The sequence below is a fragment of the Ambystoma mexicanum genome, chromosome 2q (genome assembly GCF_040938575.1).
Source record: "Ambystoma mexicanum isolate Mex_15411 chromosome 2q, UKY_AmexF1_1, whole genome shotgun sequence".
Taxonomy (NCBI): domain Eukaryota; kingdom Metazoa; phylum Chordata; class Amphibia; order Caudata; family Ambystomatidae; genus Ambystoma; species Ambystoma mexicanum.
Window position 1 is genome coordinate 1,270,192,683 of NC_090924.1, and position 21,022 is coordinate 1,270,213,704.

The 21,022-nt window shown below is 46.2% G+C and overlaps 1 protein-coding gene across 7 annotated transcripts in view; it reads right to left on the bottom strand.

Moving 5' to 3' along the window:
• LOC138570086 (diacylglycerol kinase delta-like) overlaps positions 1 to 21,022 on the bottom strand; it is a 1,083,011-nt gene that overhangs the window by 21,547 nt on the left and 1,040,442 nt on the right. For 6 of the 7 annotated variants that reach the window (XM_069648673.1, XM_069648678.1, XM_069648672.1 and 3 more), the window contains 5 exons: positions 19,695 to 19,861; positions 19,427 to 19,544; positions 14,072 to 14,158; positions 12,229 to 12,348; positions 8,971 to 9,079 (listed from right to left, as the gene is read on the bottom strand). In XM_069648673.1, the coding sequence (XP_069504774.1) occupies positions 8,971 to 9,079; positions 12,229 to 12,348; positions 14,072 to 14,158; positions 19,427 to 19,544; positions 19,695 to 19,861 (601 nt within the window). The remainder of the gene's footprint in view (positions 1 to 8,970; positions 9,080 to 12,228; positions 12,349 to 14,071; positions 14,159 to 19,426; positions 19,545 to 19,694; positions 19,862 to 21,022) is intronic. The other variant, XM_069648675.1, reaches the window with a different exon arrangement.

Here is a 21,022-nt window from a genome sequence, read left to right on the forward strand (position 1 = left end):
CAGAAATGTAGTGGGGGAGCCTCAGAGCTTGTCTCCAAAAGGTGCCTTCCAATTTTTGCCAGAGATGATAGTTGATTGACGTCTTGCTTTTACTTTGGTGACCATGCTATCCGTAGGTATTTGCATTTTCTTTATCTGTCTCAAATCTTTCCTTAGTTCCCTTTTCGCTTGTGCGATGACATTACTAAACAGGTGTTTGTTTGAATGGCCAATTATTCTTGAAGCAACCATTTTCATCTTGACGTCTGTTAACAGGGGAGAATAGTTCACCTCATTCCCTCTATTTAGCTCAGTGCAAAGCTTTCCGATCAGCGACCTATTGATCCTCAAACGGTTTCCTGCCCCATTTGATGTGAGTTGCACATCATATTTGCCAGTTGGTTCGCCCCAGTCGGAATCCCAGACTAGATGGAGCAGGTCGTGGTCGCTATTGGTCATTGGGATTACATTTAGGGATGCCACTATTTCGAAAACATTTCAGGAACCCCAGATATAATCCAATGTATTTCGACTGCGTGGACCTCGCCATGTTGGATTACAAGGCTGGTCACCTTTAGTATTACCGTTGACCATTGCACAGTTTCTTATTGCTAGCGCATCGTACCAAAGTTGTCCTCTTTTAACTACTGCATCAGCTGGCTTCTGCGTGTTCGTCTTTTTTACATTATCGTAATTGTACCAACTGCAATTTAGATCTCCACATACCATTATGGATAGGTTGTTGTATTTCAATATTGTACCGTCAATTAGTGTTGTTGCAGCACTGATGAAGCTGTTTGTGGAAATCATGGCAGGATTCCAATATCCGTTTATTAAGAGTAGATGTTGTTTCTCCGCCTTAATTGTAGGTGTTATTTGGACCAAATTGCCTTGAACAAAAGGATTCAGATTTAACGATGCCAGCTTTGTCACCCAATTACGGATCTTCAGTAGGATGACTAAACCAGAGAAGGGACGACCAGTAGAGTTCTTCCCAGCAGGATTTAAAAATATGCTAAAGCCATCTCGGGTCGGTGGCTCATGTAGCCAGGTTTCCTGGAGGCATACAGCAAAGACATTTTCTATTGGCACCTCAAAGTTGTTGAACAGATGGACAAAGCCTTGTGTGTTCCAAGATAGCATGATTTGGACTGAGTTGCTCCTCTTCAATCATTGTTATTGGTGTTTGTCGTTTGATGGAAAGATTCCTCTTCGTGTTCTGAGGAATGATCCCTGGGTCCGACTCTTGTTGCAGTTTGCAGGAGAGTAAGCCATAGATTTTCGCAATGTAATTCGTCGTCGATCAATTCCTTCCGCATTTGCACGGACATCTCGACCTGAGGTTTCTTGTTGTGTCTCATGCTCAGGTTCCAAAGTTAGGTCAAAACCAAATACTAATAGATCTTCTGTCACTTGCAGTAACATATTTTTCAAAGCCGAGGAGCCAATATGTAATAGTACTTGATCAGAGATTATCTCGGTTGGATTTTTGATGATCTTAATGTTGTCTGAGGATATTGTCCGCAAAACTGGGATACATGCAAATAGTTTCATTACATTGGCTCTGTTTAAGTTGCCCTCGTTGTCGTCTGTTTGAATATTTTGAAGCTATAATTTCCAGAGCCGAGTATTGTTTGTTTGATTTTTGCTAAGATGTTCCCTAGATGAATATTGGATTCTTGTATGCCTCTGATTAGACTCCAGTTTCGGATTTAACTTGGAGGCAAGTATTGACGGTACCTTCCAAATTGGTTTTGCCTTTTCTTTTTGCAGGGTGTTCCCAATTGATTTTTTTTCAGGAAGTGGCTTTGGTTGTTTCCAGTTTCCGGCAGCTGGTGTCCACGGGACGCCTGAGCACTCAGTCGAATGCCCATTTTTTGTTCCCTCTTCTTGGTCGTCGGCTTCTGCCAAGTAGGTTGAAAGGTCACATAGGTCTATTGCTGAGGAGGCAGATGGACTGACATTGCTCATTTCATCGGACTCGAGATGGTGGCGTTTTGCTGTCTGTTTGTTAGTTTGTTGATCGATTTCTTTGCCAAGATCTAGGTCAAACATGGCCTGAGCTACCCGTTTGCTTGATCCTGCTGTGCGATCAAACAAGCCAGGTTTTGTTGGCGTGGTAAGGTTCCTTATACATTTTTTCACGTTTGAGTGTACAGGCTTTTGTTGCTTCTTTTTGTTTACTTGAACTGAGACTTTATTATCTTCTCTAGCCGATCTAGTGGGCTTTTCGGTCGTCAGGATAGTTTTGGCAGGGCCATTGAATATGTCGAATGAACATTTTGAGTTGTTGAGAGGTGCTATTGATGCCGATGTCTCCAGGTTTTTGTTCAAGGCTGAGGGCATTTGTGCCTTTGGTGGTGGAAATGACTCACCGGCTGCACATTGCAAGGAGTTAGTTGCATTTATGTTGTCCTCAAGTGTTTGTTGATTGTTTGGTTCTGTATTACCAACCTCGATGTTTTCACGATCAAGAGTTGGGGGTCTTTTTCCTGACGCGGAGCCGCCCGCACTCGTTATCAAGGATTGTATGTCATGATTTAGGGTGACAAGAGGCCTTGTGCTTTGATCTGTTACTGGCCTGGTTACAGGGCGCTTCCCCTGAGCCTTTGATGTCTTGTTTTTGTTTTGTGGGGAGATGTTTTCGGCAAGTTGTTTGCCATCAGAGAAGAATCGCGTATCTGAGTTTTCTTTTCCACTTCTCTGGTCTGGAGGCGCATCCATCTCACCGCCTCTAACAGACTTTCAATTAGATTGTCATTTTGACAATGGTGCCGTGCGGTTAAATCACTTAGACGTTCCTGCCATCGAACAGACATATCTGCCTGTTGTTCTATTTGTTTCTCTAGGAACCCTGTGAAAAGTTCAAGTTTTTCCATTTATTTGTGAGGTTTGAAAGCATTGCCCCTTGGTCACTGATGGCTCCATTCAAAGATTCATATAGTTTGGTGAATGGTAACAGCAGGATTGAAGAGGCTGCTACAACGTTGTTGTGTAACTGAGTTAAGGTTTCAGCAGATAGACTCAGTTGTGGATCGATTTGAACCGATGAGCCATTTCCATTCACTGAAACATGCAAATTTCCTATGTGGAACTGATCGTATAGGAGCAGAGAATTTGGTGCTTTTTTTGCGCGATCCTCACTGGAGGTACTATGATTTTTAGAACACGGAGTGCTCACATTTGATGGCAAAAGTGCAGGCTCATTAAATGTAGAGTGGTTTAATTTCAGTTCAATGATTCACTGAAGGCGTCGTGCTCTTGCCATAGAGCTTGAGTCTGTGGTAGTCGTTCCAGATGTTGAGTGAGGTGATCTTTGGCGTGTAGCCAAAGCGTCGGCTTTCCCCAATTCCATGCCTGGTGTTGGCAATATGTTTTTTCCTATGTCGTCGGGTGCTTGACATGCATACGCACTATGGTTGGTGCTTTCCTTTGACTGATTGGTTTTTTGCTTCTCCCTGTTTTCACAAATTGAGCTTGCTGCCAACTTGTTTGGAGGTGCAGACAGGTGGAACCTGTTTGGTATCTGGGCACATATGCACATGTCGTCTGCTCGTGCCTTTTTGAACAACCATATCTTTATTCATTTTGTTGTTGATGGCACGATTTTTTCCTGCTGTGTCATGTGGCTTTAAATTTGTGGCTTCTATCTCTGTTGGCGCTGCTTGACAGATGAGCAGACACGCTTGTGCTGTTGAAAGAGAGGCATCGTTATTGGGGATTCGTACTGTCTGTTTCTCGTTTTCACTGGATGTGCTTTTTTGGAGGGCACCTTCCGCTAGGTCCTGAGTGTGATTGATTATAGTCCGCTGGTCGACATGTGGGACATTTAATACGCTAGTTAACTCAGCATCAGTGACATCGGTGGCAGACAGTGGCGAGTAAAAACTGTCAGTCGGTTCGCCAAAGTCGCTGATCATGGCCGTCTTGACTTGTGGTTGGGGCAGATTTGAGGCTGCAGGCTTTATTGCAATCGTGGTAGTTAAGTTCCGTGGTGATGCCTGCATAGGCACGTTTCCGTTATTTTTTGCCGCGTGTTCCACATTTATTTCACTGACTTCACTGCACAATTTCTGTAATACAGTAGGAGCAAGCGTGCCTGAGCTGTGATACTGGTCGGCAGTGTCAGTGGTTTGCTTGTGGGTCTGGATATCTATGCATTCGCTTATGTCAGCGTTCACAAGGTGTTGCAATAGGTGTTGCAGATTAGTGGGAACGTTATCACAATCATCACAAGCGCTTTGAGGATGATTTGGCAAATGCATGTTAGGCGCTAGTGGAGCTGATGATGCCGGTAAGGGTGAAGAAGGTAAATATGCGGGCCAGGGAGCACCCTTGCTTACCTTTCCGCCCCCAGCCGAGGTGGCTTTCATGGCTGTCCACGGGTTCATCATTCGTCGGAGGTAGAGCATCTTCCGCCGGGTCTGGGGACCTTCGGCAGCCCGAGTCATGAGAACGTGGACCGTGCCAGGAAGGTCTTGTTGATAACTTATATCCTCTGATGGCCACTAAGTTGCCCAGGGGATGGAATCCAGCCAGGCAGCCAGACAACAAAGCAGCAAACAGCCAAACAGTCAGTGAAAAAAAAAACGCTCGCCCTTCTCACGTTGGGGCTTAACGCTGCAAGGGCTCCTGGAGGCAGCTTTTGACTCCGCACTTCCTCAATGGGCGGGGCTAGTTCGGCACTCCAATGGCAGTCAGCTTGCTGCAAACAGCCAAAGTCAATGAAAAAAAAAATGCTCGCCCTTCTCACGCTCGGCCTTACCGCCATCATATCCAGATGTGTGGAGAAGAACTTCCATGTAGTGCCATGCCAGTGCTGAAACCATAAAATATCTCTAAAATAAATGCTTCCTAATGGGAAGGAATGATACTTCATTTATGATAAAACGAACAGTGAAGCTATGTCCTATCACGGATGGGTAACCACTTCTATGGAAGTGCTGTATCATTCAATGCAATGACATAGGAACTACCTCCTTACACTGCGATAGAAAACACTTCTCTGCAGTGCCTTATTCTTCTTTTCCAAACGACGTGGAGCTATGAATTCACACAGGTTTCTGTGATTTGTCAAAGGGTCACAAAAGTGTCCTACGACTGCCTCCAGTCCAGGCCTCGTTAGGATTATGCGGTAATGGTAAAAACATGTGGTATTTTAAAAAGCCCTTGCTTTTTTTTTAAATGTCACCAAATTATGAGTTGGGATCACATGGGATATTTTCTGCCCGGGGTGTGTAGAAATTTCTGCATGGGTAATTGCGCTATGGATTCCATGCAATAAATAGCTCATGCAATCACCACACATATTTAAAAGAGCATGTTTTCACAGTTGCAAACATACTCAGAATGCTACCCAAGAGAAGGGGTCTGCAACCTGCTTCTTTCCAGATGTTCTACACTAGGACTTCCATGATTCCTCGCCATTGACTATGCTGACTCGGGGTAATGGGAATTGCAGTCCAAAATATCTGGGGATGCAAAGGTTTCCCTAGAAGAATTTGTGTCATGTCTAAAAGCCATCTCCGCTCACGCAATTATGCATCTCTCTACAGCCAAAAACATCTATATATTGCAACATCAGTGAGAAGTTTCGGGGGCATGCATAACCAGCAGGCCGAGTGTTTAGCAATCAGCAAACATCTGGGGGGGTCCTCAGGCAAAGGCAGCCGGTTACAGTCAATGTAGCCCATCCTAGCAGGGTGTCAGTGCCAACCATCCAACAGAAGCCCATGACACATAGGACCTTGGAGGGGATAACTTACTGATGGCCGTAATGTGCCAAGAAAAGATCCCCCCTCCACACACACACACACATACACACATACACACTCACAGTCACATACTCATTTATTAGGACTGTAGTTATAACGCACTATGTGGTGCAGGGGGCAGGAGGGGCTGAAGGTGCGGGTTGGATGGTGAAAGTCAAAGTGGGTAGCTAGTGCAGTGTTGAATTCACTAAAGGCGAGGTTTAACAGAGTGGGCAAGTAGTCCTTGGAGGGAGGTACTGACTTGGTCAAAACAGGGCGCCATGTGCTAAGTCTTGAAATTTATTTTGGTGATGGATGAGGGTGGGGTCGAGCAAGGGTGGAGGAGAAACAGAGATAGTGAAGAGGAAACACGTTGTCAGAGGGTGAAGCCTCACCAATGAGAGTAGAGTAGTCAAAATGTCGGCATTGGTAGAAATAATCGGCAACAAATGCTGAATGCGCTTTCAGTGCGCATTTGGCTGGGAAAAATAGTCGAAGCCCATAATGCTGAGCAGGGGTTGTGGGGGTGTCCCCTGCTCCCGGTGTTCGGCATTATGGGCTGTGGGGGGTGTCCAGCACTCCCATGACATTGGAAGCGTGGGACGATAAAGAAAAATAAAACCAACAGAAAAAGGGACCCTGCAGTGCCAGCTCCGACCCACGTTAGTGGGAGGGAACTGATGCCGCAGGCATAGAGTGGAGCCCTGCTTTAATTGATGGGCCTTGACCAAATTGGGCTGATTGAGTTCCTGCATAAAGACGGCAGCACCATTCTGTGGATGTGTTGCTGCCATCATATGCCAAGCACAGCCTCAAATGCCCCTGGAATTCCATCCAGTACCTATTAATGCTCCATATGACTGGCATGGTGACCATTTGTGATCTATATCCTCACATGCTCGGCTGCTGCCATCATATGCAAAGTGCACCCTCAGATACCCCATAGATACTAATGAATGCCTCATTTGCAAGTTATTAGTCACCATATGTCAAGTGCAGCCACACATGCCCTGGTCGGGTCCGCCATCATATATGCCAAGGGCAGCCTCAAATGTCCTAGCAACGTTGTTCAATACCAGTTATGCCTTGCCCTAGTCTTGAGCTGCCCACTTCATGGAAGGCGTCAAGTGCGGCATCAGGACCCAGAAACATCACAGGTGTTGGTGTGAAAGATATATATGGCCTTGTTCCACAGAAGCAACGTGTACACGCTCTTTGTGGTTGGATGTTCCTGAAACCATCCTGGTTGTGTCCGTTATTTGTGGAGCAGTGTGTGTACTCAATGTTGTAAGTCTGTTGTCTAGTTTGTGATCTATCACTTTTACGCATTGATTTTTTGGGGCTTCTTGTATTGTGTTGGGTAGAAACTATTGCTAGATTTGCAGTTGAATGCGCCTTGAATCCACACCATTGAGTTTCAGGGGCCTATGAATGAGGAACCCGTGCAGCTGTGATCATTCCAAAGGAGAGGTGCTTCTTCCAAGGCAATCAAGGTGTTTCTGTGAACATGCCTTTCAATGTCTCATCCCTCTTTGGTATGGGGTGTACTTATTTGACAATTTTGATAAGTTGGCAAAGCACTGGGTGGTATGTGTCGACCGAGGGCAATCATTTTCCAGTTCTGCCTGTATTGCAGCAAAGTTGTCTCAGAGTTTTTTCAATGCACCTTTAAATACATAGGGCCTCATTACGACTCAATCACGTCCGGGTTCCCTGAATGGGGAATTACCGGGCCATTCCGAGTTTGGAGGGCCCGGTAATTCCTCCTTCAGGGAACCCTGGCCCAGTCCCTCCCCATTCCCATTGAGCCCCCTACAGGGCCCCCTACAGGGCTCAATGGGAATGGGGAGGGAGCTAACAACGGGCCCACTGATAATGGGCCCGTTGTTAGCTCCCTCGTTCCCTCGAGGAAACTGCTACCAGACGTCCACAGCGCGTCCCGCGATGGAACCTCGTAATAGTGAAGAGTGGGTTTAACGGCACCGGCACCATTACCAGCGCCGTTAAACCCATTCCGCACATCTCATAATGAGGCCCATAGAGTTTTCTCGCGAGTTTAAGCATTTTGCTGCTGAATCTACTTTAAGAAAATTGTATACTGTTTCCTTATGTGATTACATTAGAAGGCCCAGAAGATCTTCGTAATGTTTAACAAAAATAGCCAACAATACTTGGCCCTCATTCTACACAGTGTGGAGGTGGACCAGCAGTATGGAAACATGCATTCTGCGCCGTCCTGCACATCTGTCCCATTCTGATGGGGCCAGTCATCACTCCCTGCATGGTGAGGCAACCTCCGTGGATGCCTTGAACCATAGTTTCCACAGGGTTCGGACTTGGTGCAAGGAATCCTCAGGCCGAATTTCTGCAGACATGCCGGGGTTTCCTGTGATAGGCAAAAGCAGGCTCAGCTCGTAGACCTCTTTGGGTCAATAAAACCACCATTGCTGATCTTTGCTGGGCACGTCACGCACGGCGAGAATCACTCTAGAACCACGGCACGCAGCTGTGAAAGGTACGTTGAGCCGGGACCTGCCAGGGTTCCCCCGCTGTGTGATGTGCATCAGAATGAGGCCGAAGGAGCCCGACCTCACTGATGCTCTAAAGGTTGAGCTCTTCCAACCACCTTTCCAACCCCATCCATAATGCGTCTGCAAGTGCTCTCTAATTTGCCAGATATGGCATTTGGGACACAAGAAGACAAGTGACCTGCACAGTGCGGTGGTAACAGTGTTGTTACATCGACAGTATTTTTTTCGATGGGTTTTTTTACCGAATTTCTTTTTTTTTGAAACTCATTAAAATATATATGGTGTAGTGGGTAAGGGTATATGAGGGGTAAGGGGCCGGGAATAGTGCTAAATTAATAGGGGAGGGGGACTTGGGGGGACTCCCAAAGCCCCCCCCACATTTTTCAATAATTATTTTGGGAAAAGAAAGTTTCAGTAAAAAACCCATCGAAAAAAGACTGTTGTTGTAATAACATAGAATCGCAGGGTGACGTGGGAAATGTCTGGCTGCAATGGAGGTTTCTAGTGCAGCTCCTCATCAAAGTCCAGGAAAGACTGTGCCCGCTGTCACATTATGTGAATGTGGTTGAATGCAGAGTCGCCTGCAATTCCCTAACTGCAGGCAAGCGAAGGGGTGCCTCTAGGCACATGCACACCCTAGAACTCTTCCCATTGGATCCAGTCTGGTGCCTTTTCCTCCTACACCCCCGGAGCAGTAATGCGCTCACCTGATAACGAGCTGCTGGACTTCTGTTTCTGAAACTTCTCCTTGTCCTTCTTGGGCTTTGCAATCATTTTCAGCTTGAAGCTGCCCTTGTTTCCACTCTCGTGGCTGTCCTGTGTGTCATGGGGAGAAAACAGCAAGGCCTGGGTCATTCCACTTCCTGTGCAAATCTCTAAAGGCAACATGAGGTGTGGCCATACGGCCTAAGGAGAGTCGCGGGGCATTCACATGCTACAGACCACTTTGCACATCTTAGATGTCTTCACATTTGTTTTACAGCAGAAGACATGGAATAAATAATAACAATAACAATAAATCACTTTATTTATATAGCTGTACTATGCAGCCTTTGGTTTTTGGACTACAACTTCCATCAGCCCTAGCCAAAATAGTCAATAATGAGGGATCATGAAAGTCAAAGCCCAAAACATCTAGAGAGCCGCAGGTTGCAGACTCTTTTCATGCACAATCCATATGGCAGGGGGTTTATGTGGATATGAGCAGTGTTACACATTTGCTCGTAGGAGGCGTGCTATGGGGCATGCTGTGTTCCTATTGCACAATCACCTTTACTCTTTCAGGGGTGTAGAAGACTTCAGCCCTCCTACATCCAGCATGCACTGGGGGACACTTCTGGTGCTGACCAGTGCATGTACGCAACACCGCGGTGTCACCAGCGAGCCCTGTTTGCAGCCGTTAAGCTGAATTCACGGATCAATTTCATTCAGTTCAGCAAACTTTATTTCTTTACAATCCAATGAAAATGTTTTTACTTCAAATTGTTATTAAACAAAGGCCTCTGATAGCCATTGTGCAATTGCAGCCTCTGCGACAAACAAGTGAAGGCCTGGCAGGTCATGGTTCCTCTGCCACCTGAAGATAGAGGTACAATGAGTAGGTACAAACCCAGTGGTGCAGGGTTTGTACCTACAAGGTGCCAGGCTCTTACATATTCATAAGATGGTCGGCAGTGGAACACTTTGCTATGCTTTTGCGCCCTCTCACCCTGGTTGTGCAAGTCTTGTCAGGGAATCAGAGCTCTGGTTCAGTTCTCCAGGTGTGTCCAGGAAACACAAACAGATAACTGGCCCTTCCTTTCCACCGAGTTCCATCTGCTTACCTGTAATCTCTCCTCTACCCAGTTCTCCTACCATCCTCTGTTGCTCTCATTACTATCCTGAGCTCTGTGACCTGGCTATTTTATGCTGGGAAGGGGGGGGGGACGATCGTCCCAGGCCCCCAGCACTTTTGGATGAGGCAGAGGCCTGGAAGTGTGCAGTAGGGACTCAGGGATGGTACAGGCAGCAAGTGGGCGTTCACAAGGGCTATACTGTGGGAAGGGTGGTGTATGTGTTTGCTCTAGTGTACACATGGAACTAAACACCATCTTAGATAGTAGCAGCCATATTGAAATTGAGGCCTAGTTTTGCACTGCAGCCTGGGTCGTGGCTCAAAACACACGAACATGGATATACGTGTATGCATGCGAGAATAGGGAATAGATTGTAGCGTGGGCACCGGTGAGAAAGGCCAGAGCTACAGAAATTCATAGACCAATCATTATCTTATGTTACCAGCATTTGCATCTCAGAAGGAAAGAGCCCTGCAAGGCCACAAGGGGGTTGAGAGCTCTCTGCGAAAAGCGATCCCACGAGAAGGAGGGCATGTCCCAGCTCTAAGTAATAGCACTCAGGTGTCCCCACCCCAAGACCCCAAGCATTCTAAGGTACCAGTCAAACCCAGACCACCGACTATAAAACTGTTAAACCCCCGATCGATCAGAAAAGATCTGAAACAGGGATCAATTGCCTTCACCATAGGTCACGTGATTTTTGCTGCAAGGTGCCGGGAAGGGTATAATAACATAATCAAAACGAGGGTGGGAAGCTTTAAATGGGCGCTGCCCTGTCTGGTATCGAGTTAGTGTGTGCGATGCAATGACCTCGAAGTATCCTCTTAGCCCTTGTCTGCAGTACCGTGTGCACATGAGGTTGGAGATAGACCCTGCATTGTTTTTCTTCACATAATCACCAATTAATTGTAGCTTCATGGCTGATGATGATGCGCAAGGAGGAGCTCAAGGGCCTGGGACCAATGGCCTGGGACCAATGGCCTGGCATCCCTTATGGTGCAGGTAGCCTATCTATAGGGTCTCAACCAACCAGCCATTTGGATTGGTACATTATGTAATTTACATCATTGATGATGCTTTGTGCCTTCACAAAGTGTTGCTTGTACTAATTTTGCCAGAACGTTCCGTGACAGTAGAGAACTTTACTGGCACAGCTTTATTTTTGTGGAAATAAACCTTGTTCTCCTTGCAAGAGGTCTGCTGTGCCTTTTTCCCTAGTGGTTGCATTTATTCTGGTGTGAGCGTTGAGGGGTTTCTCTACAGTCACCACACCATTGTGTGGCAAGTGCCTAGTAGCCTACATCTCAAGAAACACTGAGTATAGTTAATGTGCGCTCTCAGTTATCTCTGTACCAAGACTGATTGTCCAATTCCATTGTATGAACCCATTTCTACTATAGGGATGTGTTGGTGAGCAGGTTTCACCTACACAGAACCTGACTGGTCGAAATCTGACATGTGACTTGCTTCTGCAACCTCCCTTCCATTCTCTAGAGTCGGTGTGGGTTGACAATGAGATTGCACATGTGGGGGAGACTACTTGGCCTAGTAAGCACTCTTGGGCATTGTATCTGAAAACCACCAGACTAGATTGACCTCATGGGTGAGAGAACGATACCCACTGTGTTCGTGGCGGAAGTGCTTTCTCGCATTGGCTTGAGCTTACCACTTAGTGCTGGGTGGGAACTGTCAAGTGTGCTGAAAATGGGTGGGAGGATCTTTACTAGGTTAGATTGGTCTCAATTCGCCACAAACTCGCTAAGTTCTGAAAGATTCACTTTGTTCTGTTGCAATTTCCTTAAATTGTTTCAGTCATTTACAATACACCCATTTGAAATTGATTTGATGGAATTCTGACAGTTCTCAATGATGTTTCGCTGAAGAAAATAATTCCTGATATCTTTCTGAATGCTAGCACTGGTTTGCACCTCTTTGAAATATTATTCTTGATGGGAGGAAAGAGATATGGGTGAAATAATTGGTTGGTGAGGAAAGAGAAAAGGCACATTTACATAGTGACCCTCAGAAATGTGGGTTACACAGGTATGGGTAGAAGGTAGTCTAAGTCAATTAACAGGACATGTAATGTATGAATTTGCAAAGCCACCCCTAACCCTCTCCTGAACTCACCTCCTCTGATGAATTGATGATGTCTGTCATCCAGTGGATGTCTGCCAGCTTCTTCAGATCTTGCCCGATGGTATTGAGTGAACACTGCAGCCCTTCCTCCTCCAGTGGGGAGTCCAACTGCTAGAGAGAGAGTCAGGAAAAGGAGCAATAAGGGGCAATATCCTTAAACTAAAGATGACAACACCCATTCTTTGCACTTATTGTTTGTAGAATTATCTATTGACACATGTGGGCATTTGTCCAATCTACAGTGAGAGCTCCATCCAGCAGAATAGTGATACACTACAAAGGCTCTTCCAAAAGTGCTACCAATGGCCTGGGCGAATATAAAAGGTGACTGGAAAGACTAAGGGCCAGATTCATGGAAGTGTTTTATAATGGCGCAATCCCATAGGAAAATGTTGCATGAATCAGACCCTAAGAATCTAAGAGACCACGAAAAGAGGAGGTTCTTATTGTCAAAATGATTGTCTTAGTATAAATATTAAATGTTTCAATCTCTGTTGAAAGTAGTGGGCATGACCTTCCTCAATTATCTATTTTCATGATGGCCTAGTCCTGCTTCTATGTTTATGCCCATGGTCCTGCAAAGTCATGAACAATGGCTTGGACACCACAGGGTAGTTTCTTTGATCCCATTCAGGTTCTTCTAAGCTTGGCTGCAAAGGTCCACTTATATTTGCCTGGGAGAGATTGTCCCAGGGAGGGCTAGTGGAAAGGGCAAAGAATGATCGCAGCGACTGTGTTAGTGATCATTGGAAAAGGAGGAATGCATATCTCCCTTGTATGGTAAAATGCAATAATCTAGTCTAAATATCACACTCGTGGGCCTGAACTTTGATATCTCTATGGGAGACAGTTAAAATACCTCTCTAGAAATAAAGTCTAATGAAAACAAGGAGGTTAAAAAAACTTTACTGACAATAACTAAGTTACAGAGAAAACAAAAATACACTTTAACATGTAAGACAAAAACATAAGACAGATCAAAAGAACAGAAAAATATTTCTAGCAAAGAGAAATATGTTTATGGTGAATGAGGGGTGCTTGGCAGTGCAGAATTTGGGGTTCCTTTTCTGGAGGAATCCATTCATGGATGGGAATCGGTAAGTGCAAATGAAGGGATGCTGAATTGTGTTGGGAGGGCAGGGTCTCGGTGTTCACCTTGCAGTATAAACTCAGTAATAAACTAAAAACCCATTTTTGAAACAAGCTTAGATATTTGGACAGAAATTCACATACTAGAGAAAACAAGTCAAATACAACCTTTAGTTATTTTTCCCTTTGCTATTTAAAATGTCTTTGTTTTTGCTTTTCACATTACTTTCAATGTCAAATTAGTTACTTTTACCTCTTCCTTTTCAGTCTACATTATTCTCTGGAGATTGTTACTTCGAAATATCTCTACAGCCGGGGTCATGTATCTGCAATTTTGTAATAGCAAAGCCAGATTATGATTAAGGGCTAAAAACTATTATTTGAATGTTCAAATCTCTGGCAGGAACACAGGGAAAATGTAGTAAAACAAAAAGGTTGTCCCCGCCCAGTTTGTAGAAAATGGTTTCATGGTTCCCGCTCTTCGCATTTATTTACATTTAGGAATTTTTATTCTTTTTTCAGTAACTGCATTTTTGTTTTTAGAAACCACATCTCTGGAACTATCGGTCCACGATGAATGTGTAGAGGTACAATACGTTTCTCGAAAAATAAAACTATAAGTAAGAAAAAAAAGGCAGGGGGTCAAGGGTTTAGGTTTGCCAACAGAAGAGCCATCCTCCAGTGGACATAACAAAGAGTTAGAACACATCAATATCAAAAGGCCCGCTAACTCAAGTCCACTCACCAGTTTGCCTTCCAGAAAGGCTTTCGTTTCCGTGTACAGCGCCTTAACACTCACTGCTACGTCCACGGCCACGTTTCTGCTCAGAAACTATTTAATGCAGTTAGAAGGAAACAAATCAAAGGAGAAGTTAGCCAGAATGCTTGGAGTGAAGAATGTCATTATTCTAATCAATGGATTATGTAATAATTAGAATTAGTACCCGGCGAGGGTCAATCAGATTGTAACAATAAATCTGATTGGCCTTTGCCAGGGATTTATCTAACCGGGAATCCCTCTTCCGACGTTCCTTTCCTTTGTCCCTGGCGGAGGTTAGGGGGGGTGTGTGGCAGCCCCTCAGCCAATGAGGTGGCTCGGAACGGGGTAATCCCTGCTCCGAGCCACCACATGGCTGGAGGCTGCCATCTTCCCCCGCCGGGGATTCAGGTAAGTGATTTCCCTCCCCCCAGCCACCAATCCAAACAATCCCCTCCCAACCCCACTTACCTTCTTTTTGCTCAATTTCGGGAGCAGACACGCTGGGAACACTCCTGTCCCAGTGCGTCCGCTCCTGATCTGCGACAGGCCATCATGGAAAGGAAGAAGGGATTACACATAGTCCCTTCTCTCCTTTCCATGGCGGCCTTTTTGTTGTTTACATATTTCCTATTTTTTGAATGTCCGCCAAGGAAAGAGAAAACTGAGACCTCGTTTCCCCTTCCCCGGCGGGCACTTTTTCTTTTTTTATTCTGTTCCGAAACACCGGAGCGTTTCAGAACAGAAAAACAATGTTCTTAGGACCCATGTCTTGCGGGACAGGGTAGTAACAGCAATAAGCCCAGTGATCCAAGACTATAACATTCAAAGTTGTAAATTAGGAGAAATCAGGGTCCAACAACTGGCAAATGGTATTCCTGCCGATGGCAAAGAGCTTTGATTTAAGTAAAAAACAATGAAGAGATAGGGGTAGTAAGGTACCATGGGGGGGGCAATGAATTGGGCAAAAGGGATGTTGCCTTGTCCTCGATGGTCACAACACAAGCAGGGCAGGTAGTCAGGATCTTCTCCACCATGAATATTCGTGAGAGAAATGTGCATGCAATGAACTACAATGGGGAGACGTTTCTATATTGAGTGGTTATCCTGAAAACCAATAGGTGTGCAGGCTCAAGGGTGGGACAATGTTGTGCACCACCCACTCCGATGCTTGTGGGTAGGTGAGGTGACATGATTCTCTGGAGGTCCAGAGAAGGGTTGGCACCAATAGGGATGACCTTGCATTGGTGGGCAATTCGCAACTTAGACATTGGGTCTCATTACGAGATGGGCGGAATGGGATTAACGGCGCCGGTAATGGTGCCGGCGCCGTTAATCCCATTCCGCCCTATTACGAGGTTCCCTCGCAGGACCCGCTCTGGACGTCTTGTTTCACCAGACGTCCAGAGCGGGTCCCGCGAGGGGACCAGTGAGCTAACAACGGGCCCGTTATTAACGGGCCCGTTGTTTGCTCCCTCCCCATTCCCAGGTTCCCTGAAGGAGGAAATACCGGGCCCTCCAAAGTTGGAATGGTCCGGTATTTCCCCATTCAGGGAACCCGGACCCAGGCACGATTTTGGAGGCAGCCATGCCCTTACTAAGGGCATGGCTGCCTCCAAAGTCGTAATGAGGCCCCATGGAGTCGAAAAAGGATGGCAAGGCCATCTATCGAAGTGGCAGGCAAAAGGACGCAGGAAAGGTTTGTGAAGAAATGTATTTACGTAGAGACTGGTCTCTGGTATTATGCGTGCAACAAAAGATTAATTTGTTAATTACCTATGACCATGTTTTAGAAAATGATATTGTGTGTAATTTTGTTTGAACAGACATCTTGCAATACATAGATGCAGATAGATTCTGGGCAAAATCAATATTTGCGGTCACTTCCCTACAAGATAACAAGAGTAGGACCAAGCTTTTAAGAATTACAACCCAACCACATTAGCATTACTATGTATCCTGAAAAATAATATGAAAGATAAACCCTAAGCAGTGCTATCAAATAACACATAATATTTAACCATTTATTTATTTGTACTTAATATTTATTTTTTTACTATACACAGGCTGTGCATATGTTCCTGCACCCAGTTCCCCACAGCCGCACAGGCGGGTTTACATATTATCAACAGCCCCATGGCACCCCATGTTAATGTAAATACCAAAAGTAGAGAGGGCATACCTCAGGGGGCAGAGAACACTAACCTGGTTGTTTCATAGGCATGTAGAGGCTTTACTACAAAATGTATGACCTCCGGATATGAAAGAACTATATAGTCCCCACCCTTGGCGGTACCAGGCATTTCTGATCAATGTCCTCATGCTTGAACATGGTCTACAAACCCATAATGACAGGTGCGGCTACGACCTGAGTCAATAAAGATGAATTCATTGCAACAATTTATAAAACAGCAAAATCATTTAACAATTGCATTAGTGCAGGATTCATTTCCATAAAAAGAGCAGAAGAAATGCCTACATTTTGCAGTGTGAGTAGACATGTACCACGCAGAACATTGTTTCTGTGGGCGATGTTATACCAAATATCAAAGTGAAGAAACTATTTCGTAAAAGGAGCAACGAAGCAACATTTTGGAGATGACTATTTATTTTATTGGGTATTTATAATGCGCCTATACACAGAGTGTTTCGAGGCTCAAAAAAGACAAGACGATGGGGGAACAGGGAGGACAAAACAAAAACGATCCTACTAGACCTTGTGACATTCGGAAAGTGCAACTGCAGTAAGAGAAGTGCAGGGGCGAGGGGAAGGGAGTTGTGCTGGTCGGGGCAGAAGTGCCAATGAGAAAAAAGCGAGTGCCAAGGGAGGCGAGGTGGACAGAGCCAGGGGAAAGCAGAGAGTGCAGAGGGAGGAAGGCCACCAAGTTAAGTGTGAGGTAAGAGGCTGCAAGGGCTACAAGGGTGGAGGGCCAGCTAGGCAAGTGCAGGAGGAGGGGCCCAGAAGGGCACATGCAGGTTGGAGGGAGGGGATCCAGAGGTACCAAGTACAGTGGTAGACTGGAATGGGGGTGGGGGCTGGTGTCCTGAAGACTCTGAAGGAACCAGGCAGTCAGTCAAGAAGCAGACTGGAACATTAGCAAGGGAGGGAGAGAGGGAAGGAAGAGGAGAAAAGGTGAAAAGGTAGTTAAGGGGATCCGGCTCAAGCTTGAGAGGGGCAGGGAGGCCATTCCAGAGGGTGGCACCTGCAGAGTAGAGAGATCTACCCCCCATTCTCTGCCTGGAAATGCATCTGATCTGCAGAGAGTTAGAGCTATTAGACTGAAGGGCTCTAGCAGGGAGGAATTTAGGAAGAGAGAGTTGGATGTAAAGGGGTTCCAGGCCCCAGAAAGCCTAGTGGGTGGGGCAGCGGGTCTTGATCTTGATCCTCGCAGCAACCGGGAGCCAGTGGAGAGATTTTAGGGCTGTAGGGATGCAGTCCCTTGGCTTAAAGCCAAGAATAAGTCTTGCAGTCCTATTGTGGATTAGTTGAAGGGGGCGAAGGGGGGGGTTAGGCAGATTAAGGAAGAGGCTGTTGCAGAAGTCCAGCCTGGAGAGGACCAGAGCTCTGGATATACTCAGTTTCTGAGGGAAGGTGAGGAAAGGGAGAATGCCTCTGAGGAGGTGAAGCTGAACGTGGGCCTTCTTGGCAAGGTGTGATGTGATGTGAGGAGAGAAGGAGTGAGAGGAGTCGAAGATGACACTAAAGGTTTTTTGCCTCACAGGAGGGTGTGGGGAGGAGGGCCATGGACGGCAGCCAGAATGTGGGAGGGAAAGGGGGAGCAGGGGTACCAATGAGCAGGATCGCTGTTTTACTGGTAGTAAGGCAGGGATCGCTAGCAGATCACCATGCCCGAGTAGCAGACAGGCAGTCAGGAATGCGAGAGGAAGAGGCGGCAGAGGAGGGAAGCTTGAAGGAGAGCTGCGTGTCATCCGCATACCACTGGAAGTTCGGAGAGAAGGTGGAGATCAATTGGGCTAGAGGAGCCAGGTAGATGTTGAAAAGCCAAGGTGAGAGGATAGAGCCCTGAAGGACTCAGTAGGTGCAGAGTGAGATTGTGGAGAGAAAAGGGCCCAGTTGAACGTGGGACAGTCGGTCAGAGAGGAAGGAGGTCAACCAGTCCAGAGCCAGGTCCGTGATGCCAAGGGTATCACGCACAGAGCCGATTTATCAGGGTGGCATGATTGACAGTATCAAAGGCAGAGGGAAGGTCAAGAAAGATGAGAATGGAAGGAGAGCTGGAATCAAGATTAGAGTGCAGGTCTTCACAGGTGTTCAGGAGAGCAGTTTCCGTGCCTCTGGCAGCTCTGCCGCCAGACTGATGGTTGTGGTGACAACAACTGATTCAGTGTGGTGGGTGAGCTGGGAGATGGCCAGATTCTCCTAAAGTTGGCCCAGGAAGGGGGTAATGGCGATAGGGTGGTAGTTTGCAAGACAGGAACGGTCGGCAGAAGGCTTTTTGAGGAGAGGGTGCACAAGAGAGTGCTTGAGGAGTAAGGAGGAAGGATCCAGTGTCAAAGGAGTGATTGCAGAAATCGGCCAAGGCTGGAGGAAGGGAGACAATGTTGTCCTTAATAGCTCTGGAGGAGCAGGGGAGCACCTGTTTGGATGAGACCTTCATAGAGTGGACTTGTCTAGAAACCACATTAGGTGTTATGGGAGAAAAAGAGGAGAGTAGGAGGGGAGGTGGAAGGGGGCCAAATGGAGGCCTTAGAGCGGGCAAGGGAGAAGGGTGAGGAGTAGAGGAGAGTGAGGAGAAGATGTCCTGAGTTTTAGAAATGAAGTGGGAGGCGAGAGAAGTGCAGAGTCCCAGTGAAGGCAGAGGAGAAGTGGAGACTGCAGTAGGGTTGGCGAGTTCCTTGCAGATTTTGAAAAGTTCAGCGTTGTTGTTAGTGGCCGCAGAGATGCGGGCTTGGGTATAGGCCCTGTTCTTTGAGATGGAGAGAGTCTGTATTGCCTTTGGAGAAGACGGCAAGCCAGTTCATCAGAGGATCTGCTCGAGGCCTGCTACTTCCGCAAATTCCATACAATATATCCAGATTGGGTAAAAGGACCACTTTCGTTCGATTTTACCCATTACAATTGTGTCAAAACAGTTTCCAAACACTAAGCATTTGGCCAACAATATCTTACTAGCACTCAGTTCTTCTTACAAATTTAACAGTTGTAAGAATGCCTATTTTCTCATGTATGTTCTTGACTCCCGGTCTATTATGTTACGGCGACCTTGTGGCTAAGTTTGTTCTTTATACATATTGTAAGCACTGAATTAAAAGTAAACCTTTGGTTCATGTCACCCCCTGGGAAAGCCTTTTTGTGATCCCCATTCATGTGAATGCCCTTACCTCCTGTGAGTTGTTGGCTCTGTTGATGAAGGCTTCGTTGAGTACCATTGAGCTGCAGTTCACGGCATGCGCCAGCTCTTGCTCCATCGTCTTCTGGGTTTTGGCCGTCTCGTGAATTCTGCAGTCAAGCAAAGAACATCGAGAAGGTTCACTCTTGGTCTTCAAGCATTGCCGCACACTCTGGCATCTGACAATGTTACATTTGAATGATCATTACCAGAAATAGCTCAAATTAGGCAACAGGTGTGGTGATAGAGGCCTACTGTACCTGCTGATCAGGGTTTCGGCAGCCTGGGCAAACTGATGGAGCTGATTGTACTCCTCCTCAGTCACGTACTCCATTGACTGCTGTGAGTTCAGCCTGGGACGGTGGTTGGGGTGGTAGGTGTCCCCTTTCCTCTTGTCGTGCCATGATTTGAGTGTGTTCTCGAATGCCTACACAGGGAAAAAGGAAAGAGAGCTATCAAGCACAGGAAGCCTAGCAACTACGCTATGCAGCTGTACTCCATATGCTGTCACATGGTCGCCACAACAAACACTGGATGGCTTCCATTTTGGGTCTAGTTCTAATTTACCATTAGTTTCGAGAAGGAGTGAGAAGTGACATTAAACTGGCTGCACTCAAGATGCGAAACCAAAAATAGTGTGACCCCAACTAAGGTTTAAATGGTGCACAGCTATACTTCATGAAACAAGTCACAGGTTTTTAGAGGTAAGACGTGGACTGATCAAGGTGCACATTGACAGCAGTGTGCATGCACAGTAAAGACAATTATTCTTTGTCCAAAAAGGAGTGGAAAGCGATGCACATCGCACAGCAATGTAGATGTGAGAAGGAACAAAGGCCAATTCTTTAACTGCTCTGCTTGTACTCTTTTCTGTCTCTTTATTTTGACCAATCTCTTTATTTTGACCAATGAAGGAGTGGATGGACACAGTTAATCACAAACATAACATGCCACTAGGATTTTCTGGGATGTCTTGAACCCACTAGCTGCAGAGTTTGCCACTTGCGGTGGTTGCCTGCAACTGCAAACTCGAACAAGTTAGCGGCAAGCTTGAGACTGCCGCTGGACATCCCGTTAATCGTGTTAAGTTGGCTGTTCATTTGCCTTTTCTACAGGACTGACATTGAATAACAAGCACTCACGCAACAGGTGTGAGTCCACGGTTTGTCTTCTCTGCTGATAACCAGTCACTTTCAATGCAACTTGAGGGCTGCAGATATCCCACATGCCACACGCATCATGCAGCACACAGCCCTTCAGACCATACACATCACCTCTGCAGAGTGCTTAAACCCCACCAGTCAGACAGGACATTCCGAGTTGGCTCTCCTGTATTGTACCACCAAGCATCATTTTTAAAGGATGGGTTGGGGTCCCACTACTCGATTGTTTCTCTAGTTAAAGGGTATCAAAAAACTGCAGCCGTGCTCCACGGACCGGTTAGATGTAGATATTTGAGCCTTCAGAATTCAACAGTTAAGGTCAGCCCTCCAGAAAATGTGCTCATTGCGCCATTTTACGCACCTAAAGCCTCTGAGAATGACAAGTTTCTTTTTTCTGTGTGTATCAGTTGCGCTGCCTATTCTTG